General features: G+C 37.1%; 1 protein-coding gene and 1 long non-coding RNA gene across 2 annotated transcripts; one reads left to right on the top strand and one right to left on the bottom strand.

The window, feature by feature from the left end:
• Positions 1 to 1,082: 1,082 nt before the first annotated feature.
• On the bottom strand, positions 1,083 to 22,203 carry LOC120442684. Its single transcript, XR_005614860.1, has 4 exons — positions 21,967 to 22,203; positions 21,681 to 21,824; positions 21,490 to 21,561; positions 1,083 to 1,579 (listed from the first exon to the last, which is right to left on the bottom strand). It is a non-coding gene; the product is annotated as an uncharacterized LOC120442684 (long non-coding RNA).
• On the top strand, positions 4,834 to 14,378 carry ifnlr1 (interferon lambda receptor 1). Its single transcript, XM_031740720.2, has 7 exons — positions 4,834 to 5,271; positions 6,128 to 6,251; positions 7,649 to 7,824; positions 7,940 to 8,124; positions 9,803 to 9,941; positions 10,884 to 11,014; positions 11,380 to 14,378. The coding sequence occupies exons 1-7, from the start codon at positions 5,223 to 5,225 to the stop codon at positions 12,328 to 12,330; spliced, it is 1,755 nt and encodes a 584-aa protein (XP_031596580.1). The 5' UTR covers positions 4,834 to 5,222; the 3' UTR covers positions 12,331 to 14,378.
• Positions 22,204 to 24,373: the final 2,170 nt, after the last annotated feature.

Raw genomic sequence — 24,373 nt, 5'->3', positions numbered from 1 at the left:
TTTGACCTGCCTCTCAGAAATTCGTTCGCTTAAACATTGCGTGAGACACATATTTTCTTTGTATCCAAGAAGTGCAGCTCATCTGTCAAGTGCGTGAGGTTTTTTTTGAGCTGATCAGTTTCACTTGAGGTCTTTCAAAAGGGACTGTTGGAAGAACAATATAAAAGGGTGAAGGTGGCAAAAAGGGGGTAAATAGAATTAGCAGAATTAGTGAAGCAGCAAGTAGCACCCATTATATAAAAGTGTTTGAGGATTGTATCCGTCCGGAAAATGCACAATGTGTTTTTGTGCAACTATGCAACGCCCATCTTAAGTTGCAACTTTGGCCAAGTCTCTCATAAAACAGTGTAACTCAAGACACTTCCTGGATAAATAAAGGAGGTGGATGGGCAGCAATGTGCCACATAACTTTCATGCTCCATTTACTGTGGCCAGAAATATTGGTAGTATTCAAACTTACTACAACATAATAATAATAATTATAATAGAACTAAGAAATCTTACTATAGACAAAACAAGGATTTTCTACAATTATAGATAAACAAAACCTACTATATAACTTGCTATTTATATTTTTACTATAAAATACAGGGTGGAGCTGCAAATCAGGGGAAGGCTGTCATTTTCCAGTGATTTGCAATTTTCAGGTCTTAAATCCAGTTACTGTTTATATTAGTTTATTCATTTCCTGAGTTCTTTCCATTGTCCCCCCCACTTGTCCCTTGTTCACTTGTATCAAGTTTACTTTTTGTCTGTTTCTTAGTTTAGTTATTGTTACATACTTCCTGTTTTACTTTGCTAGTTAGTTGTCTTCTGTGTTTGGTTTTTAATTTTCCTTCATTCCCTGTGACTGTGTTAATGTGTGAGTATGAATAGGGCCGTCTTCCCCTTACTTAATAGTATGCTTTTTTGGGATAGTCAGGCTTTCTTGGACAAGCAATGCTTCCTTACGCCTGCATTCTTGTGAAAAGCGGAAAGAAAATTTGCTTTGTGTATTCAGTTTTGTCAAATAATGAATGACACTGCTGACTGATCAAAGATGCTTCTGATCCTGAACTCAATATATATTTTTTACTCCACTGGTTTTTAATCTGCTTTTCCACTTTCAGTGAAAGCCAAAGATAGATCATGATCATCAACAACAAAGAAAATGAATGAAACATGTTATTTATTTAGTTATTTTAAAGAAATTCAGTCTGTTCTGAAATAAACCCTTATTTGTAATGATTACCTTTGCTTCTGCAAATCTTTCTGTGGCACTGGACAGTAATCACATGGCTTCTCTTCACCATGAGACCTGAGCCAGAGCCAGGACCTGTTCTTTTCAACCCGCGTTTATTGAACCAGATCAAAGATGTGGCTCAAACAGGCTGGTGAGATAACACACACAAGATGCATCTGATTTGCTGTGACAGTGCACAGGATGGTTCATTGATGATGTTCTTGAAGTCCAAGAGTCTACAGAAGTGCATCACATCTCCTCCACAGGTTGTGTCCAACAACATCAAAGCTTTTGTTTCTCCTGTTGTAATTTAATTTGCCCACAATAGGAAAAGCAAAGATTCTTTCACAACAACATCTGCAAAAAAAAAGAAAAGAAGAAGTTTTTATATTAAAAAGTCATTGAAATCTCTGCGCAAAGCAAATATTTCTTTTATATTGTGTTTTTGTTTGTTCAAAGTAGTTTTGATTTGTAGTGTAATTCATCAACGTTGACAGGCAGTAAACTCTTGCACGGTCTGTTTTTCTTGTTTAGCCTCTTCACGGCTAGCATATTGTGTATTTCACCTTCCCATGTCATGGCAAGCATCGAAGCACTAAAGCCAAAATGTTGTTGTCAATAATAAGGTGTCATAGACCATAACCCACTGAAAACAACGCAATGATAAGCAGATTGATCCACCTTTATGAGATGTTTATGTAAGATTTAAGACAGTCAGAGACCAACTTGAGGATTACTTTAATGTTACTGACCAATATTATTTCGTTTACTTTTCTGTTGAGGGGGGACCTCAGGCTTGTATTTCAGCAGCAAACTGTTCGCTTTTAGCACTTTTCTTTAAACCTTATTGTTAAAGTAAAGAAGTCTAGCAAAATAGTCTATACTAGTTTCAGTGGCAAACATCAAATCACCATAAAACACTTCAGCCTTTCCTACAGGTATTGCTTCTGTGTTTATGATTCTATCACCTTTATGTCAATATCAAAATCATTCTCATATCCACCACATGTATATACTTTCTCCTAAGACCAGGTTTCAGTGCTTTAATGTATTCATTTAGTCCAAAAAAAGTGGGAAGGCAAAACCAAACAATGACATTTACTTCTTAGCTTTAATTGAACAAACCCACAGATTACAAGAGCATGCATAATTTATCAGAAAACTAGGCCACCATCACAAAATCTAATCACATTAAAACAGGGAAAGAATGAGGGTTAGAGGCCAAGTAGAAATGAGTTTTGCTTTTCAAATTGTGGGAGCATTTTAAATTGTGGCTTACGGCCATAACTCAAGGCTCAGACGCCCAACTCTCAAAGTCAGTCTTTGTCATCTCGTTGTTTTGTTGAATTTGATTATGATTTGCCCTTTGCCACATAAGCGAGCAATTAACGATGAAACTTGTGACTCTAAAGCCCATACAATATTTTAATGTGATCACTTTGCTTCCCCGTGAGACCTGCAGTGTTTCTGGATTAAAGATTAGCTGTACTTTTAACAACCTTAACAGTAAGTATCCTGTGAGTCGGAAGTGTGTCTGTCGGATGGAAAAAATTATGAGTATCTAACATTTATATAAATAAATATATGTTTTTGTAGACTTAAAAGTGCAAAAATCACTTAAGCATGACCGCATCAACACGTAACACTACATTTCCCTTCAAACAGGTCTTGGGAGTGTGAGAGCTACTGGTGCCTAACACGTTTATCCAATATTGCATAATAACTGCATTCCTATTATATACAATAGGCACTCCCAGCTTTGGGATGTCTGCCTACTCATTTAAAAAAAGATAATGAATGGGGACAAATATGTCACATAAACTTGACAACACCACAAAGTTAAGAACCTAAGCTGACTTTATTTGTTCCTAGTAGGGCTTTTAAAACACAAGAAAATCAATAAGATAAACAATTTATATATAAAAAATACACACATTTCATAATTTTCAGTAAGTGTTCTGAGTGTTTCTAAACTCAGAACTTTAAGAGGAACCACGAGGTCACTGAGTACATGGGGAGCCTGATTATGTAAATATTTATATATTAACTTTAGATTAGTGAATGTGATAAAATTATCAAAATTGAACATGTTTAATTTCTTAAGGTGTGCCCCTATAGTTTTTTTTTTTTTCCAAAATTTTAATTGCCTCATTATATATTGTCATAAAGGGCCTAATTGTTTAGTATGCTGCTTGTCGCCAAGAGATTACACATTAATTTAAGTGAGCGGAAAATCATAAAATCTTTTGGTAACCTTGGTCACTTTTTTAATATGTATCTATAAATCCAGATGGAAATCTAAAATTAGGCTGAGGTATTTGAACTCTGAATTGCCCATTAAGCTTTAAACCTAGCTTATGCACTTCTTTTCAGGAGCGAGCCCTGGAGGAAGCGCAAACTGACAGTTTTTTGATGAGTGTAAGACAAGAATATTCAAGCCATATAACCCATGTATTTCCTGTTCAAACAAATCAAACTCTCTGCCATGAGAAACATTAACCAGGCAGTCTACTAGGGCACTGTTTGAAAACGATAGCTGTGTCAACGAACTTGGGTTGCATTCATTTTTTCACGTGATCCTGTTCTATTTCCTTCTCTGTGTTTTAGCCATTGACTTTCATGCACAGCTATTTTATGTCAACAGTACAGCATAAAGAGTTTAATATCAAGTACACTTATACAACTAACTTTTGTTTTACTTCATAATGTTGCTCTCTTCCAGTCTGTTTATAATTGTTGTTGTCAGAAAATCAAGAAAAGAACTTAATAGATTTTCAACCATCAGCAAAATTTTGCTACAGTACATCACCAATCACAACTTTGCAGGCTGAAAAGATGACATGCCATTTTATTTTTCAGGATGCAAATAATTTCAGATAATCTTATGCAATGTTTCAAATAAAAACAAACAAACAAATAATACCTATAAGCAATCTATATAAAGATAATATCTAATTAAAACGATTTTTGGATGGATGGATGGATGGGCATACGCGTCTATATATGTATGTGATGTATATGTGTGAGGGAAGACTTCTGTAACGAAGGAGCAGCCAATCACAAGAAAGCTGTTTTAAAGCAAGCAAAGCCTGCCTCAAAGGTAGAGTCGTTAGAATCACATTGAATTAACTAAGAGGGTCCAACGCCTATAAGTAAGGTTTATATGTAACTGTGAATCATGCAAAGAACAAAAGAAAGATGAGTTTCTAGTATCAACCAAGCCTACTGGCAGATGATCTGTGTGTATGAGCCAGTATCTTGTAACCACTGGGCATTGTTCCTTAATCTTTTCATTGTAAACTCCAAAACAGGTAGAATTCCACAGCACAAAACAAACCACATATCCCACAGCTTTCTGAATCAGATAGTACTACAATTACAGAAACTGTGACATAACCTACACATCTATGTATTTATTGCCTGAACTGTGTGTTATCAGTGTCAACACTGGGCTGTCTCAGCATATATAACAGTGGTCTGTGAGCCATATACACACAAACTGTTTTTTTTCTTTCACTTTCTGTTTTTTCCAGTTTCAAATCTCGATCATTTCCAGTAAACCAAGAAAACCTGAAAGACAAGTCCGGAGAGAGTGAGCGACTGACTCAAGGTGGGGAGGGAGGGAAGAAAAAAGGAAGTTGTAATTCTGGAAACAGAAAATGGGTGGGACATACAGCAAGAAGAAAAACAGGAACAAAGTTATGGCAAGTCAAAGTCCAGTACACCTGCACACCTGAGTAAAGCCACTCCTTTCCCAGAACGCATCAGAGATGGTTGAAAAGCAGAGGCAGGGAAATGCTTTGAAACCTTATTCAGCTCCAATATTTAACAGCGTTTTTCACATTCATTCAGGTTTTGTTTGGGAGGATTTCTGACATCAGGTAGCTTTTTTTATAAATGTGTGTTTGTGTGTGTTTCTTTCCCCTTTTTTGTGTTTTTTTGGTTTTACTTAAAAGACAGAGCAGAACTGCCTGGAATTTTTTTGGAGCCCACATAAGTGATGAAGATGTGGTTCATGAACATTATGATGCTTCTCTTTTTCTGCTTTGGTGAGTACAGCGTGTTAATTTGGATCATTTTCTTTTATTTACAGGTGTCAACTAGAGGCAGGCTTACACTAAATGGATCATTATTTTCTAACAGTAGAAATAAAAAAGAAACAGTTGCAGAATTGCAGAGTTATTCCCTCTTATTTGAAATGAAAGAGTTTCGGTGACCGAGAACTCCTTGGCCATTGTAAACGATCACAAAAAAAAAATGGAGTCTTTAATAGTGGACATTGAGCTGCTAATAAAAAAAAAAAGCTAATTCTGAATTTACTGTGTACTTTCAAGCTTGTCTTTCGATAAACTTCCTGCACTTTAAAATTCAAATATAATAATACACTCTGCGCTGTTGAACCACTAAATCTGTGCGTATGGTTTGACATCGTAAAACTAGCTTGGAAAATATTCAGACTCCAAAATCAGCTTGTAAAGGATATGGTTTCCCATTCCTGAGTCACAGCCTGGGAGATGGCCGAGTTTTATATCCATGTATCAAAGATATGACTGGAAAAGGAAACGAGATCTTCTTGAGTTTCAGCCACGCGTCGAAACAAAGTCCATCTTAAATAATCTCCCAGCCGTCCCAATCCAGTGTGTGCTCAGTTCAGTTATACTGAGTGACTGCTATTCTCTGAAGTTCAAAATTCAGGCAGCTGTACTAGCTGAGGGCACGAATGGTTTTAGACCGACTGTAGTTCATTCCACGAGTAGATAAAAGCAACATGTAAGAAAAAGCAACAGAAATGTCTCATTTTGAATTTATTGGTTTTAAAAATACTATCGAAAGGAATCACTTATTCAAATAAAGGATTATTATTTGTAGCAAAAGACTGACAGACTTTTCCCTTCGTCTTTACAGAATCCTCAACTGGCAATGTCACAGTGCAATTTAACTCTAGGAACTTCCATAACATACTCCACTGGGATCCTGCAAAGAGTGGTTTTCCAGGGCAAAGGTTACTCTATAGTGTCAAATACAGGAGGTAAGACCAGGATGACTGATGAAAGATTATATGACAGCTGTACTTTCCCTGCACTGCTGCTCTGATATAGGGGCCAATGCAAACACACTTTTTTTGCTGGTGTCTCGTTACAAACTGTACGGGAAAATTCATAATGCCACTTGTCAACAAATTAAGAACACCTGCCTGGGCGCCACATGGTTTAGGGTTGTGTATAGATGTGGTGTTGCAATGGCAGGTATGACATGCTGGACAAAACCTAGCTGATTTTTAGAAAAGTCCTCTGTTAACATGACATGTGTAAAATAATCTTAATTGTATGTTTTATCATTTCTGTATGATTACTAAAGACATTTAAAAAGACTAAAAGTGCCACAGTCACCCACTGTTAATGGGCCTTCCATGAACTGCCCCACTGCAGAGGAAAAATACTGTTCTGTTTCTGACCTCACATATAGGCTACTGCTGCAAATTCTCTGCTGCGTGCCAGATCTGCAGAGGCAAAAACAAAAACAAATATTCAATTACTCTGAGTAAATCCTGATAAAATCTAAGCTGATTTCAGGCCTTATTTAGCCTTTTCTAAAGATGCATACATTTTTGATGACAGTTTTTGGAGATTTGAGATCGGATCTCTTCATACAAAAATATAGAAAATTGCCATTCTTATCCTTCAGGATCTAGAAATTCTATTTTGCAAAGAGAAGAGGCCCCTCTGTTTTCCCTCACCACCTCTTTTCCCCCCCCTTTCTCTTCTTCCCTATATGTGTGTTTATAAAAACACAGTAGCTCACAATGTGCCTCAAAAATCCCATAGTTAGTCAAGTTTATCATGCTGTTGTGTGGCTTAGAAAACTAAAGAACGTCTAAATATCTCCAAAGAATAAGGCCTGTTACAAGTGATTAGCAGCCTACGTGTTTCTATGCTGCTTTCGTCACTAAAGAGAGCTGCAATACTCATGAAGCTTACAAGCTGATTTTTTTTCTTCTTTTCAATCAGTCTCTACAAACAGCCTCCACAAAGTGGAAATGTCATCTTGTCCAATTAATCATGATGTAGTTTCTTAGACAAATGTCAAGTGCTCCCCCTATCCAATTGACTTTTCTCCCAGCTACTGTCACTTGGAATTTCTGGAGTGATTTTCAGCTTCATTTTAGCTGCAGAGAAAGACTAGCATGCCTGCAGGATAATGGTTTCTTATTAATACAAAATGCTCATTTGTCTCTCTCAAATAAAAAAAACTTGTGCGTGGTAAAATGATTATGGAGAATTCAGTGCAGCCATTTGAGGCGCATAATATTTTCAGTGCTCCAATGCTGGTTTTCACAACTTCTTATGCTACACAGGGATTATCATTAATCATTATTAATATACTTTGCTACCAAAATCTGATTATATTGTACTACTCTCTTTACAGTGACGATAGCGATCAGTCATACAAGATAAAAGACGAGTGTCAGAATATCACCGCCCTGTACTGTGACCTGACGGCAGAAACGCCCTCAGTTTATGATGTTTATTACCAGGCTAAGGTGTTGGTTAATGGTAGAACTCACGGTTCCACCAAGACAAGGTTTAAACCTTCAGAACACAGTAAGAATATCCATACTCAATCATACATTTCCTTGCATCTTATAGTAAGATCTATTATAGCGCAATATTCATCTATTCATCTTTTTTTTTTTCCATCTTCATCTTTTCTCCATAGCCATTTTGGGTCCACCCATCTTGTCTACATCCACAACAGAGTCATCTCTGTTTGTTAATGCCACCTTGCCTGTGGGACCAAATGGAGTCTCCATTGCAGACATCATCATTAACGGCAGAAAAGTGCCATCCGAGACTAAATTTATCTATATTTTGAATTTAAACTATCCAGATGGGGCTGCAATGGTGAGTCTGAATTTACAATATAAAACATACTGTGCATATCTACATATTATCTATGTATTGTGTATAATATGTCACAATTAAATCCAAAATTATAGTAAGTTAAAAAATATAGTCATTTAATCTACCTCTGTTTGCTGATGACAACAACCGTATGTATCAGTAAGAACAGTGAACCAGTCTACACACATTAAAAAAAGCTCAGCAAACTCTGGTAATTCTTATTATTTGAGCCCAACTAATATATATCGGCTAATATTAGCCATTTATTGATATCAGCATTTATAACACCTGATAAGAGTAAAGAAACAGCCTTCAAGTGCATTATGGGTGTTTTTGCATAGTCTGTCCACCAGAGGACACATCTGCAACTTCCCTGTTGGTAACAGGTTTTTGGAAAGCTACAAACACAACAATTAACTGATCAGAGGAAAGTTAGGCATAGTGTAAATGAGTAATCCACGACATATTATAAATAGTGCTGTCAGCGTGCTGTCAGCGGCGATCCGCGGTAACTCGTTAATTGAGATTTGCTGCGTTAATGCAGTTATGGCGTTAACATCATTTTAACGAGATTAACGTTGACAGCACCAATTATAATGTTTGTGTTTTACACTGCACTGCCATATTTTATTAAGGACTAATGACTCATGAATAAGTACACACAAACACTAGGAAGTGTTAGAGAGAGATATTTATGTTTCATGTGTCTGAAAGGAAAAGAAAATACAACATGATGTACTGGACTTAACCGCATCTCTGTATTTTTATCGGCTGCATCCTTTTGTCAGGTGGACTCCGCTTATCAGGGGGTTTTTGTTTGTTTGTTTATTTTACGTATGTACCAAAATGTTTTTTCACACAGGTATGTAGTAAATAAAAAGCTCACCTGCTAATAAGCATAGAGAAATTAATGTTGTTGGCTGGAAACATTTTTTTTTTTTTTTTAAGCTTGAAGCGTTCAAATGTATAAAAATAGCGTTGAGTTTAAACAGTATCTTTTAAACAATGAGACAATGCAGGCAAAAAATCGGAAAAATCAGCTCAGAGTCCAAAGCAAATGATCAGGGAAAAAACTAAGAGCTACATTAAAACCAACCATTATAAGCATTTTAGATGGTTATAAAGAAGGAATTTTTTCCTCAGAGTCACTCAACATGCAGCAGTGTTGATTCTATTTTCTTTTATAACTGATTACCTGCAGTGGCAGGAAATCCCATCTTTTTTCCAAATATGGACTGCTAGAAAATTACATAACTGAATTATTCTCTCCTTGCATAAGTGTTATTTTCCTAGTAAGGATCAAGACAAAAGGATCGAGACAAATTATGCAGTGCTCTCTCCATGTGAACGCCTTTCCTAATGTCAACACCGTGATCACAACCAGTTATTCCCATACAAGTATGACAGTCACGGTCGGGTGATGCCATGACATCCCAACTGAAGTGAAATTGATCTGGATAAAATCTGATCTATATATTGTAAATAGGCCCCTGAGATGTATTTTAAATTTAGTAATAAGCTGAGGAACATATTCTAAATTATAAAAAAAAAAAGCATTTACCACCAAATCATGTTTAGTTCTGTTGTACTTTATAACAGAAAACACAGTAAAATGTGTTTGATTTCTCTGACCTGTGACTACACAATTATCATTAATATGAACGTATTTTTCCTCTAGCATGTTGAAAGCCACAGTGGTCAGTTCATCATCGACTTAAAGAAGAAGTCTAACTACTGCGGCACTGTTATCTACAAACCATCTTCTAATTGGGGTCGCCCGAGCAGTGAGAGTGCCTCCTTCTGTGTAACACTGCCAGGTTAGCACAATAATGGCCACAGCATAACGTCGCACATAAAAATATCATTTTATTCAGACATGAATATGTTGGTTGTTTGTTTGTTGGTATTAAAGCAATGAGGGGCTGTTTTTGAACAACAAAACTTGATGTCAGCTTTGAATGTAATACTTGTGTACTTTTCTTAAAACTGATAATATTTGCAAAAATCTGATTTCACTTGAGAAAATTGTGTGCTACTTGACAACCCCATAGGAAGCTTTCAAGGGCCCACCTGCTGCAGAGAAAATGCAAAAATTAAGATACTTGAAAATGCTGTTTTTTTTTTTTTTTACATTTGACTTTAATCAGACTGCACAAATTTCTTCAAGTGACTGCAGTCACTTGGAAGCAATGCAGTGTTTGGTAATAAATCAAGATGGTTTGTTATAAATCAGCGCTTTTTAAAGCCTTTGCATCTGCACCACACAGATGAGGCACTCGGTGATACTGCAATGAAGCAGAAAATGAGGCTACACAATAAACACGTTGTTCATTCTGTGAATCTGTATTATAAACGTAATCTTTTTAAAAAAAATCTACCTTATTATTGTGAACTCGATTAGGCAAGAGATAAGATTACACATTGGACTTGCAAAGATAATGTTCTCACCTGTGCTTGCCAGTGTACATTCCTTAGTGCTGCATATGACAGTAAAAGTTTCCTGGGGAAATGCAGTTCTGTAATATTTTAGAGGAGTTACCGTAAACCATGATTCAAGTACATCTCGAAAATACATCTACATACCTGACATTCAGGAATGTCTGTATTCATGTGCTCTGTGTGACAAGTGTAGTCAGGATACTCCCTGAGAACATTCCTAAGCATGCACGTCACCCTGGGAAGTTTTATAGCTCACTGCTTTTAAATGCTCAAGCAGTTTCCTGTTATATGTCTATCAAACAACCTTTGCTCTATTTCAGAAAATCCGTGGCTGCTTCTGCGATGGCTTCTCTTGAGTGCAGCTGCTGTGGTTGCCTTAGTCATAGTATCAGCTGTGTGTACGTGCAAATATGTGAAAGGTGGAAAGTCAAAGAGCATGACACAAGCACTGGTAAGGCCATTGTTTCTTTGTGTCCTTCCTTACTGTCACACAAGGAAATGTTGTCTTACCGGAAAATCAATTCCATTAGCACATCACTAACTGCACACAGGTTCAGTTTGTTAAAGTTTAGCACCAACTTAAGATACAAACAATGAAACACTGTGGGTGTTGTTTTAGTAAAGTCAAAGGAGCATGTGCAGTGAGTCATGGTGGTTTTGTAATTGGTGTTTTTTGTAGCCTGTGTATGCTCTCTTTGCTTTTGCATCAATGAAGCATTAACTACAGATTTCTAAACAGCTTAGCAGACCTAAAAATACTTTTATCAAGTGTTCAAATCGTGTGTTTGACTGACCCATATCGCTTTATTGTTTTAGAAAGAGGCAACCGCTTCTGGAGCGCCTAAGATACTGCAGGATCCAGATAAAAATCTTGTAATTTCTCAAGTCGAGGTATGCCCTCACATGGATGAAACAGTTTATGCCAAAATCCAGATGAATAAAAATGGGTCTTCAGTTAGGAATGGAGGCTATTCCCCCCAGGACATCCCTTTCCCTCCCTGGCAAGACCACACTGGCTCCTCTGTGGACACAAGAACACGCAGAACTCCAAATCCCGAGGACACAAGTGCCCAGTCCTCTGACATCTACAGTTCTGTGGCTGTTCTACCTAAAGAAGATAATGACATTCAGCAGGTTGTCACTGAACGTGGAGAAGTCGTGCACCACTTGATCGCACGCTGTGCACGACCATTACCTGATGCTGATTCTTGTGACAGCAACCCACATGGGAAGCTGCTGCTACACACAGTGCGGGATATCAATGGACAACTCGTGTTGCCTTTGCTCAATTTTCAGTTACAGAGCAGCAATAGTGATGCAATATGCCCATCAAACCAAGAGAGAAAACCTCTCCTATCAGACCTCATACCCTCTAAGGATGAGTCATCATTAGCTTCTTTGCTCAGCTTAAATAGCTCAGAGTGGTCCGATTCTGGATGTGATGATAGCACTGCAACGACACCGACCCACTCATACTGCAACACCCATTTTCCTCCATCTCAACCACTTATTCCAGATTCTGACAAGGAATGTGAGACTACACTATCCAGTGATGTCTCATTTGAATCAGGATACAAAGAAAACTGGATGCCTAAATTATGTAATGAACCTTCTATTATAGACAGTTGCAGAAGGACAGGCTACATGTGGACCTGCAATGGCTCCAAAATGGAAGAAGATGATGATGAGGAAGTTGAAGACCAGGGGGAACTACAGAAATCAAGACCAATTTTCCTGGGAAGTTGGACAATAAGAATCCAAGAATAATAGACTTTGATTGTCTCCTAACCCCCACCCAGCCATCGTGGTCCTTGAATAACTGTAGAGAACATTTCTCAGTAGCATTTTGGTTATTTTTGACGGGAGGACTGACAGGTGCTTTGGAGGCAGAACCCCAGTAGATGGATGGGTTAGCAACACGCTGTGTTGTTCAAGATGAAGAACTGCCTCTGAATTGTTAAGTACATTTCACTCCTATGTGTGGCATATTGTGCTTTTTGTATCTATTTTTATTTATTGTCTGACAATTGCAAAATATTGGTAGAAACCAGCTTTAAAAGCCGGATGCATTTGCTGTTATAAATTCTGCCACTTTTTAGCCACTTTTTTTAAAAACATAATTAGCATTTTATATGAGGTTAAACAGCCAAACTTTACCTCCTTCCTAACTGATAACATCTGTTCTGAATATGTTATTGTGTAATGTGTAAAGTTAAGTGAAAAGATGTCAACAAACATCTCATTTCTCAGTCAGTGAATTTACAAAGAATGTGAAATATGGTATAAAGGGCAACAACAAAAAAGTTGAACACTATTAATAACTCCCAAAACACTAATGACGCAGATGAGCATGCATGTTCGTGTGTTATCGCTATGACAACATGTTGTTGCAACTTAATGCAATCCCTAAATACACAAATCCAGTCTGGTCACTTTTAAATTACAATGTGGATAGTCAGCCTTAAAGATTAGATGGGAAAACAAATGTGATTGCACAGTGGCTGAACACAGCAGCAGACTGAGCCCGACACTTATTGTCACATATTGAGGTGTTTAAAATGGGAGTAAAATGACTGAATGTCTGCAGGGCAACAATATATTACATTTCTTTTCTCATCAGCATGTTTCAGTGTTAACAGAGATGTAAAATTCATGAAATGGCTACGTTTATGTATATAAAAATACATTTTTTTTCTGTAACTCGCAGTGTTTACGAACTCAATGTTTGCTGTTCTTCCAGCAGAAGGAAACAGACGGCGTCACATATATTAGAAGCTGGCGCTGGTTTCAGCCCACGCCATGTAGATAACACTGAGGCTTTTAATAGCGTCAATGCAGACTTTTATATACACCTATAAAGTAATAATGTCAGGTGTGTTGAAACCATGTGATGTGAGTCACATGTGAACTTTGTACAGCACATTTTAGACATCTGTCTGATGATACATAACCTGCCTGTATTCTTTATTAACACTTTGTAAATTTCTACTTACTCTTTATGTTGGAAATTCATCTTTGCAAGTCTGAGTAGCATTAAGAGATAAGAGTTTAATAACAACCATTGAGTAACATGTTCTACAGTAAAATTTGTTAAAGTGTCATTTTCAGTTTTGAGTTATTACTGGAAATTATTTAAATGTCTATATACTGGCAAACTTCCTTAGAAACCGTTCCAGTGTGAGTATAGCAGAGACATAGTACTGTATTATGCAACATTGATTGGGGAAAATTCTGAACATATTCTGAATTCCAACTTTTAAGAAATGTTTTGATTAATTGGCATTCACTAACCAAAACTCTGGTTAGACAGTGCTTATGTAATGTGATAAAAGCATGCCAGCGAAATAAATTTGCACCTGTTTTGTAACATACTGAAAGTTCTTGCAACGTGCCGTACACATTGACCTCATCAGGTAATAAAGAGATGTGGATGTTGCAAAGAATCCAAAGTACAACTCAACAGCCTGTTGCTAAGTGCATGTTTTCAGTCAACTAATGATGATAAAGTAGCTTTGTTTTTCTACTTCTGCCTGGGTGGACATGCTGTAAAAGTCCCGTGCTTAACCGTTTAAAAAACAGTTTCCTGTTGAAAATCACAAGTGGCACCGATTTAGCAACAGACTGCACACCGAGAATAGAAATGTCATTAAATGGTTAAGTGGTTAGAAGACATGCTCAGAGGAGCTAGTTTAAATTATAGCCTAAAGAATCTAAGAAAGGCTGACCCAATTTTGATTGTAATTTGAATTTGTATACAAAAAATGCACAGCATTGTTGGCAACTGTATCTGTAGCCTAAAATGAGAGTCCATTGTTTTGGTTTGTTTTTTTCCAAGTAGCTAAGAAAGAAAATGATCCTTCGATTCACTGTTCAAACTGAAAAGGGGAAAAGTGTAGCTAACTTCAGGACATGATACAGTACAAGCTTTTGTGCGCATCTCAGTCCATTGTTAGTTTAGTTATACAATTGTTACCAGATATGCTAATAAGATATTTTCCAATGAAAGGCTGACCTATAAACAGGAAACAAAGAAAAAAGTAAGTGATATGCAATGCTTCACTCAAAACAAGTCTGAAATATCTAAGCAAAATAACAGATTCATTGTAATTACTATTAGTTTTGGCCGAGGGGGGGGGGGTCAGCTTAAGTGGACAAAATGAAATTAATTATATTTTGCAGGTCATGTCAAGATATGATAAATAATTCAATGTAATATACAGGTTTCAAAGCCAAATTAGGAGTGGCAAATCTAATTTCAAAGTTGCATCAGTAACAAAAAAACAATGCCCTCAATATGACAAAAGGAGCAGCTTCATATATCATGGAAACACAATTTGCAGAGTGCACTTTGTAGGACAGTGACAACATTTTTTACAAACACGCACTATGAAAAATAACCACACAATTAAATCAATACATCCTGAGACACGATATTGACACAAACTTACATTATGAACATGTCAGAAGCTTAGATTTATGACCATGCTGCCTGGTAGAAATTACTTTTATTCAAAGCTCCTGGAAATGCGTGACAGAAGTAAAGCACCTCGACAGCTACATGGAAACAAAGAAGTGATACTGTCTAATGTGACAGATTGTGCAGCAGATTATGGGTTTTAAAAGTCAAAGATAATGCCAGGTTGTCCAGACAGCTTCCCCATGAGGGCTTTTTTGCTTATCTTGTATCTTTTATAAAACTAGAACTGTGTTTTACTTTATTTTTAAAGGGAAAATATAACTCCTGCATTCGTGGATGATGCTGATAGCTAAGGTTGAATTTTGCTTCGCTGTTCTGCGCAAACAAGTAGACACAAAGTATTTTGTGCAATGGAGTTCACAGCCCTTGGGTATTCTGCGACTCTCTTCATCCAAATACAAGCATCTGAATGAGCACAGGGCTCCTGCTCTGCCCTTAACATATATATGATTAGGTTCATCAGTCTTTGAAGAGAGAATAGGTCTGATACATAAACAAAGGGAAAAGCAGATATTGTTTAACATTAGTGGAGTGCTGGAGCTGAAAAAGCAATTCAATTTTATTCAGTTTTATTTATATAGCACCAATCACAATAATAGTCCCTCAAAGTGATTTATATTGTAAGATAAAGACACTACAACAATACAGAGAAAACCCCAACAATCAGATGACCCTCTGAGCAAGCACTTCACGACAGCGTAGTGTTTTAACAAGAAGAAAACTCCAGCAGAAACAGCATCAAGTAGGAGCGGCTATCTGCCATGATTGGTTGGTGTTTAGGGAAGGGAGACAGGACAAAAACATGCTGTGGAAGAGAAACAGAGTTTAATAACTACTAATGATTAAATGCAGGGTGGTGTATAAACACAAAGAGTTAAATGAGGTAGCGAAGAAGAAACGCTTAATGCATCATAGCAGCCCCCTTAGTTTTGAACCAGGCAAAATTAAGGGAGAGTTCAGGCTCACTTTATCAAGCCCTTACTATAAGCTTTATCAAAGTTTTAAGACTAATCTTAAAAGTAAAGAGAGTGTCTTTCTCCTGAAGCTAAACTGGAAGCTGGTTCCACAGAAGAGAGGCCTGAAAGCTGAACGCTCTACCCCCCTCTACTATTAATCATCCTGGGAATCACAAGCAAGCCAGCAGTCTGAGAGCAAAGTGCTCTACTGGGGTGATATGGTACCATGAGGTCTTTAAAATTAGATGGGTGATTAGAATTCAAAACCTAGTATGTGAGGGAAAGGATTTTTAATTTGATTCTGGATTTAACAGAGACCCAAGCAAGAGAAGCTTAAGGGAAGCATCCATAATTAACCTTAATGTGTAAGGAATTCTCCCCATTTACATGACAAACTGTAATCTATATTAGATAGATATTATTCAAATCTGCAGAGGAGTAAATATGACTACTATACTACTATAACTATTCTACAACTACGCTTTCAAGAACTTTTGAAATTAGCTAAGAAATCTAGGTTAAGCAATGCCATGTTAAGTAATGATTTAATTACCACAACCTTAAAGACTTATGGCGTTTAAAGATAGATTGATGATATTCAAGATCAAAGTGTTAATTAATGGTAGGGCTACGCTGAGCAGTCTTGTCAGAATAGAATCTAGTAGATATGCTGATGATCTTGAGAAGGTAATTACTAAAGTTAACTCAGGAAGATCAATCGGAGAGCCTAAATAAATATCTGAAGTATTCAAAGTTGCTGTACATAATGATCCATCTGTAAGATCATTATGTATATTTTTTTATGTTCTGGTTTAATTTTTATTTGGAAAAGAGATTCATGAAGTCATTACTAGTTCTTATTAAAGGAATGCTTGGGTCATCAGAGCTCTGACTCTGTCAGCCTGGCTGACTGGCTAAAGTGCTGAAAACCTGAGGTTGTTCCAATTTCCTTTCAAACAGTAATGAACAGTAAGTCCTGGCTTTACAGAGGGCTTTTTATAGGCCAACACATTCTTTTTCCAGGCTAAACAAAGATCTTTTAAATTAGTGCAATGCTATTTCCTCTCCAGACTAAAGGTGTTCTGCTTTAAGGGTCTTCTGATTTAAGGCTTTCTTTTTCAGAGAAACCACAGTAGCCAGAGTTGTATGAAGTGACGATTTAACACTGTTAACAAGATAATTGACCTCTGTGCGAGTAGAGTTTAGGTAGCTGCTCTGCACTCTACTGGCATTGAAGATAAAAGTGGAGGAATTACATACATTAGTTACAGCACTTTCGGTAACACGTCTACTGCAATGAGATTTATTCCCCACTGCTGTGTTATTAAGAAATGATCAGACAAAAGAGGGTTTTCAGGTAATACAGCTAAATGTTCAGTTTCTATGCCATATGTCAGAACAAAATCCAGAGCTTATTTAAAGTGGTGGGTGGGCTCATTTACATTTTGAGAGAAGCCAACTGAGTCTAATAATAGATTAAATGCAGTGTTGAGGCTGTTGTTTTCAGCATTTACATGGATGTAAAAATCACATACTATAACCATTTTATCTGAAGTGAGCACTAAATTAGATCAAAATTCCGAGAATTTAAATGGAAACACCAAGTAAGGTTCAGGTTTAAATTTACATAATTTCCTTAGGGATCTTGTTCCTTAGGGAACGACAAATAATTAAAAACAATTGTAGTTTTCCAATTAGGGTGTACAAAGGTGAGCAAGGCTTTCAAATGATTCAAAACTCTACCGGGTTCTTTGGTTGATTAATAAGTGGAGTAACAGATTGCTCCAACAAAGTTAAAAGAAAGAAAAGAAACTAAAGTAGACCAACAACAATGAAATGAATGTGAAAGGATCTTGTGTGTTATAGTAAGTGGTTAGTCGAGAGACAAAGAAACTGGGTGACACCCAGAACATAAAATAAAGCAGGACAACAACCTACACGAGAACAAACCAGGGTGTGGAACAGTGAGGAAGTGAGGAAAGCAAACAAGAGGATTTTAAACTGTAGCCGCGGTGTTTCAAAAAGTCTTTGAGAAATTAGGGTTTTTCTGTCTGTTGTGTTTAGAAAGTCATGTCGTAGAGCATATTGTCAAGCTTTCAAGCTCATGCCCCGCATCTCCCCATCTGGCTCCTCTTTGGACAGATGTATAAAAGAAACTAGGAGCTGTAACAAGCAGCAGTTTGTCTGTCAGAAAGACGTCTTTCTCCACTTTCAAGCCCTGACAAGATTGAATAGGAGATCTCAGGGCAAACCTTCGAGTCTTACAGCTATAAAGGAACTTACAATGGGGAATAGCAGTTTGGATGAACCCAATGCTTCTGCACCCACAGAGTTTCAGAGAGTGTCGAGGGAGTGTGCCTCCCCTGGATCAATGAATATACTGACAGACTGACTACCTGGGCCACTTAAGTTAAGACAACACGCAGGCAACCATGTTAGACAGTTGCATAAATAACTGCCCATTTCAATTATTGCCAGAAAACTCAGAGGCTGATTGTATTTACAGAAACAAATACCTTCATTACAATTATTTTTTTTTTCTTATTATTTTTCATATAAATTACAATATTATAAAAAAAAAAATCTGACAAATGCCATGGCTCCCCCTCAGCCTCCTAATAAAAGCACCTATTGCATGGTATATATTTGAAAATCCTAGGGATTTTCCGAAACATTGACCTCTGACCTTGATGTCAAGGTTACTGGGATTGCAACTTGACTGAGATTTGTAGTAAATGCACCTATAGCATTAATTTGAAAGTCCTACATCCCCTCGTTCTTGAGTTATCACGTTCATAAGATTTCAAAAAAACTTGACCTCAAGGTCACTGGGATTCAAACTCGCCTGAGATTTTTAGTAGTTTCATCTATGGTATTGGTTTCAAAATCCTGTGTTGTCTCTTTCAAGAGTTACTGCATTCACAGACTTGGTGTTCATGCTGCCCCCACAGTGATGATAATGCCCCATCAAGCCTTTACAGCTTAGCCTTAAAAAAATAAAAATAAAAATGCTGAAACTCAATTTATGACCTTAAACTTCCTTGTTAAAGTATTTAATAGAGATCTCAATATCTCTGATATTTTGTTTGCAAAGCAGTCTTTAAGAATTTATTTTGAGTCATGTTCAGCTAATTTATCTTTTGTATAACCAAGCAATGCAAAATTCTAGTTTGGAGAGATGCAACAAAAAGAGGAAAAAACTTATTTGAAGAAATTACACCACCAAAAAGATATTTGAACATAACAGCACAACATCCCTCCAATCTCAGATGCAGCCATCTGTTTTCTAATTATGTCTTTTCTGATAAGGTGCAGAGAGTTAACTGGGTCTATTGAAATGCATCCATGCCTCATAGCTAATAACTCTGCACTCTGATCTTCAAGGTCCTTCATTAAAGGTTCTCATTATCCTCGTGAGATAATAGAGAGAGAAAGTAAACTTTCAGCTATTAAAAGACTGCAAAAATAGTTTGTCTTTTTACACAAGAGAGCGTGTATGAGTTGCCAGTTAGTTACAGATATAAGACATAAAGCAATATGTGTTAATAGTATGAAAAAGAATGAGGAGAAAAAAAGATGTTTAACAAAGATAATGCTATAAATAGCTTGATATTCTTGGGGATTGGGGATGCAGCCTTCCTAATGTACGGCCCCAAACTCTGAAACAAGAAACTTTTAATCTGGCATTTAAACAGTCCTTACAATTAATACAACTAAAGCAACTGGGTTCAGCCACATTTAAAAATCTGGTAGATGCAGAGCTTATCCATATATTTTTCATCAATATCATATTGACCTTCGGCTTCTGTTACTTCCAAGATTGTTTTCATATTTCTCTGTTTTTGTTTGACATGATTTTATGTTTTATTATGTATTATTTACATGTCTGTGTGCCCGTTTCTGTAGGTATGTATTTCTGATGGGTTTTATGTTTGTATAAATTTCTGCTTTAATAAGTGATTTTTTTATGCCTGTAAAGTGCTTTGAACCCAAATAAAAGTCCATTTAGCTGAATTAAATTGATCTTTGCCATTTTGCATTAGGCCTAAGTCACACAGGCCTAGAGACCAGTAAGCATACCAGCAAGTGGTTGTCAGACGTACCAAGCAACCACAGATTAATAGGGAGTATGAGTTGTGGCAGTTGTTAGGTGAAACTGGTGGCGAAGTTGAGAGAGGTATACTGTGCTGCACCAAAAAATCTTTGGATGCAAGTAGATTGCTGCACTCACCAATAGTTCAAATGGAAAAGTTTTGCCCTCAAATTAAAAGATGTACTTTTTTTTTTTTTTTTATTTCTCGGTTGCAGCAGTAAGGCACAACATTTACTCTGAAGGCAAACATTCCCTGTTTACCTTTTTACGTTGCACTTTTTCAACTTTCACTACAGCTTGCCAACCATTGGGCAACTGTTTACAGACAGTATGGTATCTTAAAGGCACACTATGAACAACCACATCAAGTTGCTAGCGACCAAAGTAATCACAAAGTGGTTTCTGGTGTGGAACCAGCTCAGGAAAGCCATCGAACTACAGCAGGCACCTACCAACTGGTGAGTGAATACAATTTATTCCCTAGTGACCCGATGTTTTGTTTTTGCCTGAACTGATCGGTTGCCGATAATCTATTGATTCTCGATGACCTGTACTTTTAATGTACACTGTAAACCATTTGTTATTTCTATACATATGCAGTTATAGGATTGTGTTGCTGGATAAATCTCAGACACTTTTATATTAGTATTTTTAATGAATATAACTTTAAACTCTACTCACACAAAGCTCATTTGTTTATTAGCTAAATCAGTTATTTATGTTCCTTAAACATCAAAGATAAAATCTGATGTTTAAGAAAAGATTATACAAGAAGAATACAACACTGATTAATTTCCCTATGTCAGAGTAAATTGCTACCTTAATTCTTGTAAAATATGAGTTCTTGTGAGTCATAAGAATATTAATATGTAGATTGGGTTTAAAATATGAAGCTTTAGCTGTTTGTCATCCCCCAAAAAGTGCTTTGAGTGCTCAGGTAGAGTAGAAAAGAGGTGGCAAAAGTACAGACTTTCTTTACTTAAGTAGAAGTACAGACACCTGAGTTAAAAATACTCCATTAAAAGTTGACATACTTTTTTACTCAAGTAAAAGTGAAAAAGTACAGGCTCTGAAATGTATTCAAAGTATGAAAGTAAGAGTAGCTCCTTGAAGGACAATCCTACTAATAATTTTTGTACAAAGGTAAATGAACCTTGTGCTCTATTAATATTGGATTTACACAACTGAATTCAAAACGATGTTGGCAGTTTTAAAAGCTATGATGTCTGATGTCAATCTCCTATACTGACACTATACTGTTTATACTGTCTTTACACTAGACAGTATAAAGCTGGAATTCAGTGAATTAATCTAAGGCTCATCTGCTTCAATGCAAATTCATCTCTGCATTTGATGTAAACCAAACTCTGACCATTTGCATTTTATAACGCAGTTCTTACCTTTATATATAATCGCTTTACTTCCTCCCCTGTGTGTCTGTCTTCCTACATCTGTCTCACTCTTTTCTCTCCCTGTGAAATAGAGCAGCTGGACCTTCAGCTAGCAGCACACTGTGCGACAAACTGCACACAAAAAGTTTGTGTGTTTGCTGATGTTTTTAAGCTGGTAGAAACGTAGAAATTGAAATTACCTGCCACTTAAAAAATGTTACTAGCTTCATGCTCCCTCCTCTTCAGTAGAGCTAGCTAGATGCTAAAGTACTGCAAGCACGTCCTACGGTCACCAGCAGCTTCCAGCCCACTTTAACTCCCGAACATAAACGCTATAGATGAACCTAAAGTGTGAAAATGTAATGAGTAGAAAGTACAGATATTTTTTTTTTTAAATGTAGGGAGTAAAACTAAAAAGTTGAAAAGAAAAAAAAAGAAATACTCGAGCGAAGTGCAGATACCTGAAAATTCCAAAAGTCCACTTACCATTTAACACCAACTTGAAAGCCCCGATCATCAGTCAGCTCTTGTAAGTTGTCAGTCTGTTGAGAGTCAGTAAAGGAAGGTGATACCCCGTCATTAATCTCTCTCTCAGCTTTTCATACACTAAACTGCTTCACCAATCAGCTAATGCAAGACCTGCAGACCTCTTTATTAGATGTGGGTGGCTATTCAGAAGAGCTAAAAGCTAAACAAGCTTTGTTTAGCGTTAATAAACCTTTAATGTCATGACACCAAGACCTACAACAACTACCTACTTAATGCCAACTAGTAAATATAACGGAGAAACCATCATCTTTTGGCTTCTCTGTGGTGACAGGCCTTTTTTAAAGTAAAGACACATCCAACAACAACATGACTGACAACAACTGGCGTCCTTTTTCCTGCCATCCCCTTGTAGAGGGCACCTACGTCTCGTCAAGACCATGTCATTTAATAAATAGAAGTCTGCATGTAATTGGAACCAATCACTTCGCCCCCTTCCTTTCCTCTCTTGCATTCTAATGATCTCTTAATGGGCCCTTGATTAGAAAAAGGCATAGAAACAGCTGTCAAGGCAGGCCAGGAAATGATGGATCATCCTGCAGGCTTTGGTGTCCATTAAGTTCTATTCTGGGCCCGATCACCACTGGGGGAGAAGATGGCAAAGAAAGTTTAGTAATATTTAGTTTCCCAGTGGAAAAACACTCACTAAAGTCTTGAAATTGATACCAAATTAATTTTGAGCGCTGAGAAGAACATTCAGTCTGAACCTAACAGTGTTGTGCATTTTTGCACATTACACACCATGCTGACAAGAGGCAATGTGTCTGAACTTCTCATTACTAACCCCCGCATAGTGTGCTATTTGCTCAAGGGCGCAAAAGGTAAATATGATGACACATAACGCGATGATATCACATGATGATGAGAGATATCCAGTTAATGAGATTAAATGCATTAAAAACCGAGTAATTCATCATATGTTATCAGAAAATAATGATATGACATTGTTGCTTATCAAAACATGAACAACCCCACATGAAAAAATGTAATGCCATGCAGGAAATGTCTCATATCCTTTCATGTTCTCGCCTCTGGCTCAGGTCACGCCAGATTTACTGTAAGCATGAACTGCAAAATAAGGAAAGAAATACCTGGCCTCCAGGTTTGGGGTATGCTAGAACTTTCTGTGATATGAGGTTTAAAAGTCTTACTCAAAAAAGTTCCCAAGTCCGACTGAAAACACTACCTAATAATAACAAGAGACCACATTGTGATTCAGTCACACAAAGCACATCCACCTTTTATTTTAATGTCAACTGCACACCTGTAAAGTGTCTGCTTGTGATGAGGTACCTGTTGACAAAGGCTGATGACTCACCACCAAGCCAATGGTGGTGAGTCATCAGAAGGATGTAAGAAGGATGTATCACATCCTTCTTAGAGGACTCAAGACAGATCATGTATCTGTGACAAGGAGCTGATCTATTTGGTTGTACTCTCTATTAGTTGGTGCTCGCAATGTAACTTTTTAGCAGCGGTGGAGAGCAAGTTGTCTGCAGTTTCAAGGCATTTCACAAGTGTAATGCATCATCCTATTCTCAACATCCTATTCTCTCCAAGTCTTCTACTGTGATCAGATAAGTCAAGAAATTTGGGTTATTTTACTCTATTGTTATGTTCAGGTTGTCAGTTGTTAAGTAGTTTGAGTTTTTGCTCTTATTGTTGGTTCTGATCAATTATTGTCATCAAATCAGTTGATACAGCTTCTCCTAATTTTCCTTTTGCCACCACTGATCCATATAAAATATCCTGGACCTGTGAGCACGAGCAGTCAGAAGAAACACCTTGGATATACCAGTTCTCGTCAAAGCAACCTCTCGCTTTGTGAGCTTCAGATTAAATGATATGTTTTCCATACAGCCCCAACCCCCCCCCAATTTGGGCTTTTATTCATACTTCAAAGAAGTAGAAGTATAGTCCAAGCATGAATTGTGAATAAGCATTAATGATTAATAACACATAAGTCATTCTGAAAGTGCTGCAAATATTTATTTCCTCTTGGCTTCCCGTACATGTTTAACCTGGCACGTGTAGTAATTGAATGTAATTGACTATACTGTATGTTCCCAGAGCTATTACTCTGGAAACATGCAAACAAACTGATCTGCATAAGTGGCTTAAATAAATCAGGCACGAAACAGACAGAAGCTGCTCTCATCGAGCTTTTAAGCATGACAACACTTCAGCAATTTTGTAGCAAACGTGCTAAATCATTCATGCCTCTCTGAGGATCCAAGAAAACACGTTAAAGGCCTCTTCTTTGTTCTGCAGTTATGGTAAAAATATAAGACAGCACTGACATTAGATGGTCCTGGTGAACCTTAAAGCTGAGGACTCTTTCAGAGAA

The sequence above is a fragment of the Oreochromis aureus genome, linkage group 11, assembly GCF_013358895.1.
Source record: "Oreochromis aureus strain Israel breed Guangdong linkage group 11, ZZ_aureus, whole genome shotgun sequence".
Taxonomy (NCBI): Eukaryota; Metazoa; Chordata; class Actinopteri; order Cichliformes; family Cichlidae; genus Oreochromis; species Oreochromis aureus.
Note: the sequence above shows the minus strand (reverse complement) of the source record. Positions and strands in the feature narration are given on the sequence as shown.

What these genes read in the sequence shown, in the direction of transcription:
- ifnlr1 (XM_031740720.2), top strand. Translation starts at nt 5,223, where the DNA reads ATGAAGATGTGGTTCATGAACATTATGATGCTTCTCTTTTTCTGCTTT. An exon ending in CTTCTGTGTAACACTGCCAG is followed by an intron (nt 9,942 to 10,883) that starts GTTAGCACAATA and finishes GCTCTATTTCAG; the next exon opens with AAAATCCGTGGCTGCTTCTG. An exon ending in AGAGCATGACACAAGCACTG is followed by an intron (nt 11,015 to 11,379) that starts GTAAGGCCATTG and finishes TTATTGTTTTAG; the next exon opens with AAAGAGGCAACCGCTTCTGG.